General features: G+C 44.2%; 1 protein-coding gene across 1 annotated transcript in view; it reads left to right on the forward strand.

The window, feature by feature from the left end:
- Positions 1 to 13,250, forward strand: part of Hel89B (histone acetyltransferase 1) — a 56,051-nt gene that overhangs the window by 19,884 nt on the left and 22,917 nt on the right. Inside the window, exons 5-17 of the mRNA XM_028306764.1 lie at positions 389 to 703; positions 754 to 1,041; positions 2,179 to 2,333; positions 3,863 to 4,067; positions 6,307 to 6,515; positions 7,009 to 7,104; positions 7,536 to 7,712; positions 8,169 to 8,419; positions 9,014 to 9,305; positions 10,092 to 10,235; positions 10,286 to 10,519; positions 10,570 to 10,803; positions 11,309 to 11,416. Coding sequence (XP_028162565.1) covers positions 389 to 703; positions 754 to 1,041; positions 2,179 to 2,333; positions 3,863 to 4,067; positions 6,307 to 6,515; positions 7,009 to 7,104; positions 7,536 to 7,712; positions 8,169 to 8,419; positions 9,014 to 9,305; positions 10,092 to 10,235; positions 10,286 to 10,519; positions 10,570 to 10,803; positions 11,309 to 11,416 — 2,708 coding nt within the window. The remainder of the gene's footprint in view (positions 1 to 388; positions 704 to 753; positions 1,042 to 2,178; positions 2,334 to 3,862; positions 4,068 to 6,306; positions 6,516 to 7,008; positions 7,105 to 7,535; positions 7,713 to 8,168; positions 8,420 to 9,013; positions 9,306 to 10,091; positions 10,236 to 10,285; positions 10,520 to 10,569; positions 10,804 to 11,308; positions 11,417 to 13,250) is intronic.

A 13,250-nucleotide genomic window follows, 5' to 3' on the forward strand; every position in this document is an offset into this window, starting at 1 on the left:
GCATGTGTGGTATTTTTAAATGGAAAATTATTATCATAATGAAAATATTTGGTCATCTGTGTAAGTAATTAATATCCTCTTTGTATGCTTTATGAATCAAGGATTAAGCGTGCCGAAGTGAATAATGTTTTCGGATTTATTTTTACACAGAGACAAAGATTCGCCAGCACCTAATTTAATTTAAGATCTTGGTCATTTGTTTTGCTATAAATCTTCTGATTGTTATCTCTCTTTGATACTGACTTTATTGAGTCTAAATGCGAATGAATCAGTCACGTTAATTTCGAACGAGAGAGGTTTATGGTTCTTTTTATTTGCGGAATTGGTTTAATCAACAAATAAGGTAGGTATGATAGGACATGTGATGACCGTATACTTTTGTTTCCAGAAGAGAAAGAGAAGTCAGATCTGGAAGAGAGCGGACGGCTGCGCTGTGAGACGTTCGACATCGAGCGCGTGCTGCTCAACGGCGCGCACCTCATGGGCTCCGAGGGCCACGAGTACGACATGGACGAGGAGGCCATGTCTGCTGCCGGTGAGTGCTGTCCTGCAGCGGGACAAGAGAAGCAGAGGACAGATCTGGAGAGCGGGCGGCTGCGCTGCGAGACGTTCGACATCGAGCGCGTGCTGCTCAACGGCGCGCACCTCATGGGCTCCGAGGGCCACGAGTACGACATGGACGAGGAGGCCATGTCTGCTGCCGGTGAGTGCTGTCCTGCAGCGGGACAAGAGAAGCAGGAGACAGGTGTGAAGAGAGCGGGCGGCTGCGCTGCGAGACGTTCGACATCGAGCGCGTGCTGCTCAACGGCGCACACCTCATGGGCTCCGAGGGCCACGAGTACGACATGGACAAGGAGGCCATGTCTGCTGCCGGTGAGTGCTGTCCTGCAGCGGGACAAGAGAAGCAGAGGACAGATCAAGAGAGCGGGCGGCTGCGCTGCGAGACGTTTGACATCGAGCGCGTGCTGCTCAACGGCGCGCACCTCATGGGCTCCGAGGGCCACGAGTACGACATGGACGAGGAGGCCATGTCTGCTGCCGGTGAGTGCTGTCCTGCAGCGGGACAAGAGAAGCAGAGGACAGATCTGGAGAGATGCGGGCGGCTGCGCTGCGAGGCGTTCGACATCGATCGTACTATCTGAGCATGTCTGCTGCTGGTGACTGCTTCGAAACCTTCCTAGCATAGCCAGGAACTATACGGCAGAGTAGTAAAGGATCACTCTTTCCTTGGATATAAAGGCCGATTAAGGGAGAATATGCTAAATTGCTCGTTTCAACCAAAGGATATCAACTGTTGGACAAAGGTTAAAAGGGAATTGGGGGAGGCCCAATGATTTCCATATTACGAGCGGTCCACATCCAGGGGTTTCTCGCGCTCATTGATAATGTTTGTACTTTGTATTTCTAATAATGTCTAATGAATTCATGCTTCGACGCTGACGTCTTCATTTTTTGCGCCACAATAAAAACAAAACTCATTCGTTATAATTAGAACATTCGGCTCCTGAAACCATTAAAGTTGTCGAAACAAAGTTTTGGGGTTTGCAAACATTTTTTTGGAAAACCTTGGGGGAGGCCTTTGTCCAGCAGTGGACGTCATTTGGCTGAAACGAACGAAACATTTTTTTGTTGAAATAATTGAAAGGCTTCCAGCCAAGACCAGACAAAAGAAGCTTTGGTTAAAAATAAATACGCTAAAATCTTGACAAAAAAATTCATCAACCTTCACATTTTGTTGTATACTTGATAGGTACTTACTACTGAGTCCTTGTGACATCACGGGGGTATTATACATTAAGTACTGTTTAAATGTTAAATGATAAAATATTTGATTGAAAAAGCAGAAAAGTAAAGTCATTGTTCACTGGTTTTTAATTCGTTTTCGTCATAAAGACGTCATAATTATCGTCAGTCGTACTGTTTACGTATCTATGGACGTAGCTGTATATCTACTTAGGTAAACACTGCGGTATGATTAGTAGTTGTAAAATAGGTGTTATTTTGTAACTAAAATGCATGCGTCAAATATTTCGTGACACCTAAAGTAGCCAAAAAGTTCTCAACACGTCTTTGTTGTCTTACTTAAAATCGGAATGTAACTACATAATCGTCAGAATGTAATGAAACTTTTTGCATTTTTGACGTCTTCTTTAACCGCTGTTTTTGTTTACACGGCAGACTTAAATGAGCGGATCCTGAAGCAACGTCAGCAGTTGAACGCGCGTCTTGGCTTGGACATAGCGGCGAACCTTGGGGTAGACCTGGCCTCCGTCTACAGCAACGAGGACCTATGCCCTACGAGGCAGCAAACTATTAAGACTGAAATTCCCAGGGTAAGTTAAACCTTACAGTAGAAAACTCTTTCGATTTCCATGATAATTATGGGCGCCTTCAACGCGTGAGAAAGCGCTGCAGTGCCACTTTGTCATGGTGTCACTTTGGTAATTGGTAGTGGCGCTGCTCAATATAACACAACTAGCTTTCCGCCCGCGGCTTCGCCCGCGTGGAATTTTGTCTGTCACAGAAAAACTATCGCACGCGTCCGTGTTTTAAAAACCGGGATAAAAACTATCCTATGTCCTTTCCCGGGACTCAAACTATCTCTATGCCAAATTTAATCAAAATCGGTTCAGTGTTTTAGGCGTGAATGAGAGATAGACAGACAGAGTTACTTTCGCATTTATAATATTAGTATCGATACTTTCTTACACCTTATATAGTTCAACACTAATTACTGTTTTAATATGATCACAATCAACGTGCCGCATTGTTGTACCTTATCCTTAAAAATCACATACAAGGAAAAATAAATAAATGAAGTAAATACAAGGAAAAAGGTACTTTAATCCAATTCCGTTAGTACCTACTTTCCTTAAAATAGGCACTAATGTTGTCTGACCTATATTTTTCCTGATTGACAAATAGATTTATTGCTAATGTAATGGATGCCAAGCCCATTTCTCTTCATTACTTTGCTTAATGGATCTTGCTAATCAATATAGTGCTGGGGAATGGATTCCATTATTCTTTCTGACGTGAATGAGTCGCTTAGATTACGAGTACATCATATTATTTGAACAGTATTGATTTATAGATTTTTTGAATTGTTAATTTAGCTAGCTACAACTTGCCATATTTTTCATTGTATCACAATGTTAATATTTGCGATTATTTTAGAATAGTTGTTCATAACATAAGCTTGTATTGTGTTTCGTGTGGTTTATCCAATGTTATGAGATCGCTCACGGTAAACATTCCATTGTTTTCCTTCGTTGCTACTTTTATTTACTACTTGTGGTTAATTTATAGCAATGTTACCAGGTTATACAAATAAGAAACTAATGGGTGAAATGTATGCTAATTTAAACGTGTTTGTAGTTTGTTAATTATTATGTAAGTGCCTATTTTAACGTCTGGTGGCAATTTTTAGACAACCATTGTCATATTCATTCAGTTGATATTTTAATTATTATTTCACAAATTACATTACTAATAGTACCCTTAGCCCAGTGTTTTTCAACCTGTGGGTCGCGAGAGGCCGTAAAAACTACCTCAGTAAAAAAACAGTAAAGTTTTAAGATAGATTTATCCGAAATGTAATAATGCAAATGCATAAATGTTGTACGGATTAAGTATTCGGTCTCTACAACATCTTTGTAACATTATACAATGCATGAAAAAAAGCGAACGGTCGGGGGGTCGCAAAATATTTTTCACATTAGGGGGGTCGTGTCATGAAAAAGGTTGAAAAACACTGCCTTAGTGTGACTTGATGAGGCTTTTTTCTCAACGAGTCACAGTGTTACACGATTCGGTATGACTGATTGGTAACAGGAGATTTGATACCCCTTTTCTTTTCTAGAGGCCAGTTCAAGAGCTAGTCCCTATAGCGTCATCGAAGCCACTCAGCTCGCGGGAGATGAACCTCGCCAAGCGGAAAGCTCGGGCTGCGTTCAGCAAACAAAAGTCGCGGGACTGCAGCGAGGAAGGCCCGTCCGCACCCCCCACGCCGCCTATAGAACCTGATCGGAAGAAGATCAAGTTGGAACCACTGGATGAGTTTGCTGGTAAGGCAATTACACTGATTTTTTAAAGGTTACCATTCTTCGGGAAATGTACCCACTGGCTGGAGACGACCATCAGTGGGTTATGAGGGTCTCTCCCCTCTAGAAGAGCGGGGCTTACCCCCGACGACGGTATCCAGTCCACCGGAGCCCAATAGAACGGAGCCTTGAGTTATTGTTTTAACTTGGACATTCGTCTGCTGCTCTGCTCCGTTCCATTTAACTTTCCCCCGGGACAAACTTGACCTTCATTGGTTGGGTTTTTATGGCGGTCAAGCTGTAGATCCTGGCTACACAGTAGTTGCAGTGGTGGGAACACGAGGTGGGAATAGTCCCGATTGCTCTGCTCCGACTCAGGCTATGGCTCGCCGAGCTTGAGCTGAATACTTTGGTTTAGGATTGTGCTCAACGCAATACTCAAGCACGGCAGCGGTCAACAAGGATCGAACTAGTGCCACTGAAACTTAGTAGTATCATAATGGCTTATCTTCTTATCTTATTAATGCATTTTGGCATCTTGACTAATGAAATGAAATGGACAATAAAATGCGTAAGCGCCACCCACACTATGCCTTTAAATTAAGCTCCATAGCAGTCTATCATGGTATGACGCTGTTAACTATCTAAATTACGCGTGGGATCAATCGGCCTTGATATTTCACCGCGCTTTTACCACAAGGATATAACTAATTGAACGGAATAGGCGCTTATAAATTTTTATCTTTGCTATATTTTTCAACAGTAAATCCATCACCATATAACCTAATTATTAAATGTGCATGTAGGAAAGAACAATACAATTTACTATCATAATTATATCATAAAAGAGGTAAAGTTAGCGAGTTTATTTGTTGGAAGCTATTTTTGGAACTACCGAACCAATTAAGGTTTTTTTTCATCGGTAGAAAATTACATTATTGCATAGGCATTCTTTCTAACAGACCAAATTTCACGCGGGAAAATGCTAAAATTAATACAGCCTTGGCCAAAAGTATTGAGCACCCATGATATTTATTAATTTTGAAGGAATTATACATGTGTCTGAATCAAAACAGTTTTTAACAGTTTTATATTGTTTATTAACAACAAAAAAATAATACTTTGTTGGACCACCCTTTGCCTTAATTACTGCAGAAGCTATTTTTGGTAAAGATTGTACTAATTTATTACAATCGTCACATGTTAAAGCGTTCCACTCTTCCCGCAAGCGACGTTTTAGGTCTTCTTTTGTTTTTATTCAATGGCGCCGGACCTTGTCCTTCAATAGACCCCACAAATGCTCGAAGGGGTTCAGGTCTGGTGACTGGGCAGACCATTCAAGCAGCTCGATGTTATTGTCACTAAACCAAGCCATCGTTAGTGACAAGGTGCGTTATCCTGCTGGAATTTGACGCTATCCATGTTGGTGTCACCAAAAAGTGTTGTAAACGAGGGCAGAAGTGCGGATTCAAGAACGTTTATGTACTTTGTAGAGTCCATGCGTCCTTTACACACAAACATTTTCCCAACTCCTGCGGCGCTCATGCACCCCCAGACCATCACACTGCCGCCGCCATGTTTGACGGTAGGTACCTTACACTCCGGGGTAAATTCTTCGTCTACTCGACGACGGACAAATGTCACACCAGGTGTGCCAACAATCGTAAAGTAACGAAATTTTGTTAAGTGTTTTTCGGTCCAATATTTATTTTTACAAATATAGTTTTATAATATTATTGTCGCGTATTGTTAATACATGATATTGGCTAACTTACCTCAAAGTTTGATTCATCTGACCACACAATATTTTTCTAATCTTCCTCGGTAAAAGTTTGGTATTTTAAAGCCTACTCGTAACGAGCTGTTTTGGTCTTTACAGAAAGCCATGGCTTCTTTCTGGCTGTATAGCCCTTAAGCCCAGCTTCTTGGAGTCTTCTGCGAGTTGTTCTTGCAGAAATCGGCGTATTAATTTCAGCTGATAACTCAGCAGCGAGGTCGGAAGAAGATTTTTTATGATTTTTCAAAGACTAACAATACTACAGTGTCATAGCTAAACATCTCGAAACGTGTTTTATTGCACGTTGTGCCGTGAGTTTATGTTTCAAAACCTGTCAAAGAAAGGTTTTTATCAAATATCTTTGAGTATCTTTTATAGTTATCACGTATAAGCAGTATTTAGGGGGTGCTCAATACTTTTGGCCAAGGCTGTATAAGATAAGAGTCAGACTTCTTTTAGCCTAATCTTACATTCTTTTGGTCACAGTGGAAAACAGTAGTCCAGTGCCAGACTGCACAGGTGTTTGGGGGGAGTCAGTGCGGTGGCCTCTCGAGTGGTGGTGCTCAGCGCTTCAAGCGCAGCTGTTCAGCGCTGCTTGGGAATCGAGGCACGGGGCGGCCAGCGCTTTGAGAGAGCTACTGCGAGCGAGGATAGTGGCTTCGGCGGGCATACAGGCCGACGTGTCGAAAGAACAAGTGAGTTGTCAAAATGGAAATCCAAACTAAAGCCTAGTCCGTGAGCACGTAGAATTTGGTCCAATGACCCCAAGCTACCCATCCTTATCGCTCGCGCGTAATTAGGTATATTGCTGTCGCGACTGTGCGACGCGCGCCCGCAGTGAGTGTGCGAGCGCGACAGCAACATAATTACGCGCGAGCAATAAGGATGGGTAGCTTGGGGTCATTGGACAAAATTCTACGTGCTCACGGACCAGGCTTTAGAAACAGTATAGCTTATGCTTAGAGCTTCCAGCGCAACTGTTCTAGGCGAGACCGAACGATGAAACTGCTGCTAGTAAATTAGTTTCAACGGATACCGCAGAAATCGAAAAAAAAAAAGACTTTTGTTAACCCTATCATTGTAGATCAAAACAAGATTAAGTTCTGATCTTGCGCATGTTAGTTTTACCAGAAAATTATCTTTTCTTTTCATTCATCCCTCACTCAATATTGTAACTTTTTGTTACAGATGGACGATGCCCACCAAGAATGGTTAGAAGATATGGCGCTGCGGTTGCTATGTGTCTTAGCTCTAGATAGGTTCGGTGATTTTGTTTCCGATCAGGTGAGCTTTCCTTACAAATACAGGTATAAATGTATGACATATGTAACTCGTGATTGCGAGCTAGTTCACATCTTCCGATTTTTATCGACAACTGGCTCGATTGTGAAAATCTTTTTGAATTCAATCTTTTTTGTATTTGACTTTACTTTATACATGTGCGCATAAGTCCGATTCAGATTTTACCTGAATGTGTGCAAGCAAGACAGAAAGTACTTTATTAGTCAGAGTACGCAAGACGTAATCAAATACAAATATTTGCTTGTGTTGATCGCCTCAACCCTCACAGCGCGCATTCGCGAGTTGAGAAATAAGTTAAATGTATTTTGTACTAGAAGTTAGAACATCTTATTTTTTCCCATCAAGCCTAGACTGTAAACTCTTTCTATACCTATTGCAAATCAAATAAATGAATAAACTTCGCTCCCTTTTAGGTAGTAGCACCAGTGCGTGAAACTTGCGCGCAAACTCTAGGCGTAGCGTTCGCGCAGATGAGGCCAGACCGCGTGCGCAAAGTCGCTGGCTTGCTGACAATACTAGCTAGGCAGTCGCAGTGGGAAGCCAGGCACGGAGCGTTGTTGGGCTTCAAGTATCTGCTCGCTGCAAGACAGGTTAGATATTGTTATGTTTATACAGAAGTCTTAGGTTATGTAGAGTGCAGATGCTAGGCGTAGCGTTCGCGCAAATGCGACCAGAGCGCAAGGCTGGCTTACTGACTGTACTGGCGAGTTATAACATGATAGAACAAAAGATTTTGATAAACAAAACAGGAAACGGAAAGGTAAAGAGCCCTGTTAAATGTGCCGTTATGTTGCAAATCCATTTAATTTATCAGGTTATCAGCTCGTCACAAACAACATCACCATCATCAGGTTACGCATCTGGAAACTACTGTTAATTTAATCCTCGGTAAAGTCCGGTCGCCGAGCGACTGCGCGACGGGCGGTCGCAGTGATAAGGATGGGTAGCTTGGGGTCATTGGACGAAATTCGACGTGCTCGGCGATCGGGCTTTAGTTATAAACCCAATAGCAACTGTGTATGTATTTGTATCCTCTTCTGATGCAGGAGGCAGGCGTAGAATGCGGCGCAGTGGAACAACTCGTGTCTGGTCTCGAAGACGTAGCTGAAGACGTGTCGGCGGCCGCGGCCAGTGCCCTCGCTGCCCAAGCGTCTGCCGCCGCGCCGCACGCGCCGAGACTTGCTGCGCGATTGTGGACCTTACTGCAGATGCAAGACGACCTAGCTGCGCCAGCAAACGCCTATCTAGCGCTGCTGGCCGCGCTGTGCTCGCTGCCTGAAGCCGCTAGTTTATTACAGTGAGTATTTTGACTCTAGACTGCCTTGATCCGCAAGCGTCCGCCGTTGTGCGATTGTGGACTCTATTGCAAATCCAAGACGACCTAGCTGCGCCAGCAAACGCCTATCTAGCGCTGCTGGCCGCGCTGTGCTCGCTGCCTGAAGCCGCTAGTTTATTACAGTGAGTATTTTGACTATTGAATGAAGTGTTTTGTATTTGACAGCTTGTCCCTGACACACACTGACCTCTATACTCTATACAGGCTCATACAAATTACAGCTAGTTTTGTGTGCCAATTTGAAGCGCCACTACTAGTGTCCCGAGAGTATAATATAATTTTGACGTACATTATATGGAGTAACCATAAGAATAAGCGAGAAAGAAAATCACAAATTTTAGTTCCATGCACACTCGTATCTGACTACAGTATGGCCTACAGCGCCATTATGGCCAAAATCAAATAGGCACAAAAATATTATAACAGCAGCCAGTCCAGTGTGCATAGAGGTCAGTGGGTTGGAATCAAAATTGTTTATTTGAAGTCCCATCACACTCACAGACTGTAGTTAATGGAGGTAACCGACACAAAATAAATTGATCCATTTTTCCACAGCCCCATTGATCTCTCGGACGTGCTCCCCCGCCTATGGCCGTACCTCGACCACTCGACGAGCTCGGTTCGCAAAGCAGCCCTCCAAACCCTCAGGACTCTCACCAGACCTCTCATCACGAGCACGCCGAAAAACAACGGCGTCGAAAACGGCGGCGAAAACGTGCCCAACGGAGACTGTAACCCAGACCGGTTCCTGATGTGGACGCCGGAATTATTGCAAGAGGCTATGAGACACGTTTACCAAAGGATACTGTTCGAACATGTCCATGAAATACAAGAAATTGCGATACAGGTGAGTGAATTCTTCCCAGGTTATTAACTCCTATTTTATCCAAATTTTATTCTACTGATAAAAATGTTAGGAGCTGAACAATCATTATGCTTTATGACATTAAAACCATAAACTGTGCAGCGTGTCAGAGCATCTTTTCATTCTTTAAATCTTTGTGGTATGCACTGGTAACTGCTGCAGCGAGTGTTGTGCTTATGCACAAGTTGTATAGTTGCTATCAACTATAGCAAGTGACTTGCCGCGCAGCGTTTGCATCTTTTGAGTCTATAGGGTTCAGGGACGTTAAGAAGACGAGACGCCTCCATAGGGAGGGGCTCCATTATGCCGGCTACGAGTAGAGCCAGCCCAGAAGTTTTCTAGGTTTTTACCATAAAGTTATTATTCCTTTGGAATAGAACAACAACCACGAGCTGTCAAACGAAACCATTTTGGATGACACTTGTGTGTGTGTCAGTGTCAGGATTATTTAACTGTTTTGTACAATAAATCAATTACTGAAACAGTCACCACGTTTCTGAAGCACTTTTTTCATGAACATCCACGATTTCACTCGCGTAAAATCTGAAATTATATCAGAGTTCAAATTTTCAACGTGCTTCTGACTGAACTGTCAAATAGTTGCAAAAAATGGTTCTGTTTGACGTGACGGCGACAGCATCACGCATCTCTTTTTATCACAGTGTTGCTGCTAGGGACATCTCGCTCGCTCAGTTCCTTGTTGCTCTATTCTGATAGGTATAATAACTTTATGGTTTTCACTTACCATGTCACCATATTGCTTGGCAGGTGTGGGAGAACTTCCTTCAGCACGCGTCACTCGGAGTGATCCTGGTGGCAGCGTGCCCCGTGCTGGCCACGTGGCTGTGCCTCGCCATGCAGCCGGCGCGCCTGCCCGCCGAGCCCGGCCTGCTGCTGCAGCCGCCGTCTAAGGTACGAAGGCTCCCTCCAGCACGCGTCACTCGGAGTGATCCTGGTGGCAGCGTGCCCCGTGCTGGCCACGTGGCTGTGCCTCGCCATGCAGCCGGCGCGCCTGCCCGCCGAGCCCGGCCTGCTGCTGCAGCCGCCGTCTAAGGTACGAAGGCTCCCTCCAGCACGCGTCACTCGGAGTGATCCTGGTGGCAGCGTGCCCCGTGCTGGCCACGTGGCTGTGCCTCGCCATGCAGCCGGCGCGCCTGCCCGCCGAGCCCGGCCTGCTGCTGCAGCCGCCGTCTAAGGTACGAAGGCTCCCTCCAGCACGCGTCACTCGGAGTGATCCTGGTGGCAGCGTGCCCCGTGCTGGCCACGTGGCTGTGCCTCGCCATGCAGCCGGCGCGCCTGCCCGCCGAGCCCGGCCTGCTGCTGCAGCCGCCGTCTAAGGTACGAAGGCTCCCTCCAGCACGCGTCACTCGGAGTGATCCTGGTGGCAGCGTGCCCCGTGCTGGCCACGTGGCTGTGCCTCGCCATGCAGCCGGCGCGCCTGCCCGCCGAGCCCGGCCTGCTGCTGCAGCCGCCGTCTAAGGTACGAAGGCTCCCTCCAGCACGCGTCACTCGGAGTGATCCTGGTGGCACAGCAGTAGTAAGCAGCAGCAGGTCGATAGATACGTCGCTGTTGAATCGCGTGACGAAATGCGCATGACGTAATATGCGAGAAGGTCGATGGTAACGTTGTTGTTGAAGGGCGTGACAAAAATTGCGTGACGAAACGCGCGTAACGTGACGCACATGACATAAAGGGCACTCACAGCAGTAGTAAGCAGCAGCAGGTCGATGGTGACTGTTGAAACGCGTGATAGAATGCACATGTCGGAAAACGCGTGACGTAAAGAACACTCACAGCAGTGGTAAGCAGCAGTAGGTCGATGGAGACGTCGCTGTTAAAGTGCGTGACGTAAATCGCTAGACATAAAGGACACTCACGGCGCTCTGCAATGGTGAGCAGCAGCAGGTCAATTATGACGTCGCTGTTAAAGCAGGTGACGTAGTGTGTGACAAAACGCGCGTAACGTCACGCAGGTGACATAAAGGGCACTCACAGCAGTAGTAAGCAGCAGCAGGTCAATAGACACGTCGCTGTTGAACCGCGTGACGATGGCGTGTCGCTGGTGCGGCGGCACGCTCCCGTCGAGCCGCAGGTACGTGACGCCGGGCAGGTGCCGCTTCAGCAGGTCCTGCTCCCAATGTCCAGCATCCAGTGCATGACGGAGAGCGCATGACTTAATACGCGTTACAGATAGCTCGCGACGAATACCGTGTGACGCAAAGGGCACTCAAACTCTTAACGAAACGGCGGAATTGCATCTAGTTTGGGTTCGTTGGACTTGTCTTTTAGAGCACTTTAGTGCTAGATGATGTCCAGGGTCATGATAATGAAGTCAAGAGGTGGCAGAAGCTGGCCATAGGAACTCCTAAACGAAATTTCGGAAGCTTATCGAGTTTGGGTTCGTTGGATTTGTCTTCCCGAGCACTTGGGCCATGAGATTGAGAAACAACTGAAAAGTTTAAAATAAAGTTGTAATAAAAAAAAACTTTTTTTAAAAACAAGCTTGACTTCGTTTGAAAATTCTGACTTCATCATCAGGACCCTGGACATCATCTAGCACTAAAGTGCTCAAAAAGACAAGTCCAACGAACCCAAACTAGATGCAATTCCGCCGTTTCGTTTAGAAGTTCCTATGGCCACCTTCAGTCTCCAATCAGCTCAATGGTACCATAATATTGCATTTTCATCGTACTTACATAAGTATACCAAATTTCAGCTCAATCGGTTGAGGAGAACTGGTTTTAAATTCAGTTGCAAGATTTAACCCATACTAACTAACAAGCGAAGTGCTTGTAAAAATGGTACGCATATCTTTTTTGCGACTAGGTTTCTTAGAGTATTATACCATTTTGGAATCTTGGATAGTTGCGTCAACTTTATAAAAAACTTGCCGCAGTAGTGTTCATACTTTTTTTTTTTTACAAAACGATGAGTCAAAGTGGAGTGAAAGTAAAAATCGTTCAAAATTTTAAGGAAATAACATATTTTGATTAACTTTTGTGTAAAAACTGCAAATATTCTGGGGGTTTTGAGAGTTGGGGTGGACAGCAGCACTACTTAAGTTACCGATACAAACAAAAAAACAGAAATATTTGAAAAATGGTAGTCGTGGTAATGTAAAATATCATAAGGGGTGTCACTTTTCGAAGAATTTCGTAATTTATTGTCTAACTTAAAAAATAATTGAGATATATTTTTTTCCTTATTTTTCCTAAAGTAGTCATGACTATGTCCATCCTGCGGCGCCGGCTTATCCTTGAATTTTGGGACACGTTGTATACAATGTGTCCGATTTAATATTTACACGACTTCTAAGTTAAATAAAAAATACAGGGTGGAAACGATAAGTGATCTCACTCGATTATTTCTAAACTATACAAGGTATCAAAAAACTGGTTATTGATCCTGAAAGTGCTTCACGAGCTCTTTCAAACGGTATCAGTAATAGGTGACAGAATTAACTGGATCTATCCAAAAATTCAATGTTTTCAGGCTCCATACTAAATGTATGCCAGCCACACAATATTAGAAGTGTTATTTTTTTTATTCAATAATAAACACTTAAATTGAACTCTAAAGCATTATTATTTAAAATTATTAATGAAAAACATTGGTTTTAGGCTTTTACTTGCTATAATATAATCAAGACATGAGTGCCATGACTGTGGCAGTACTAAATGTATGGAAGCTGGAAACATTGAATTTTCGGATAGATCCAGTTTATTTTGTAACCTATTATTGGGACCGTTGGATAGAGCTCGTGAAGCACTTTCAGGATCAGTAACCAGTTTTTGGATATCTTGTATAGTTTACAAATAATCGAGTGAGATCACTTATCGTTTCCACCCTGTATATTCGTATTTGTGCTTGGCGTCATCATGTCGCTTGTAAACCGGCTCTATACAGGGTGGAAACGATAAGTGATC

The sequence above is a fragment of the Ostrinia furnacalis genome, unplaced genomic scaffold (genome assembly GCF_004193835.3).
Source record: "Ostrinia furnacalis isolate ACB-3 unplaced genomic scaffold, ASM419383v2 OfSCF2049, whole genome shotgun sequence".
NCBI lineage: Eukaryota > Metazoa > Arthropoda > Insecta > Lepidoptera > Crambidae > Ostrinia > Ostrinia furnacalis.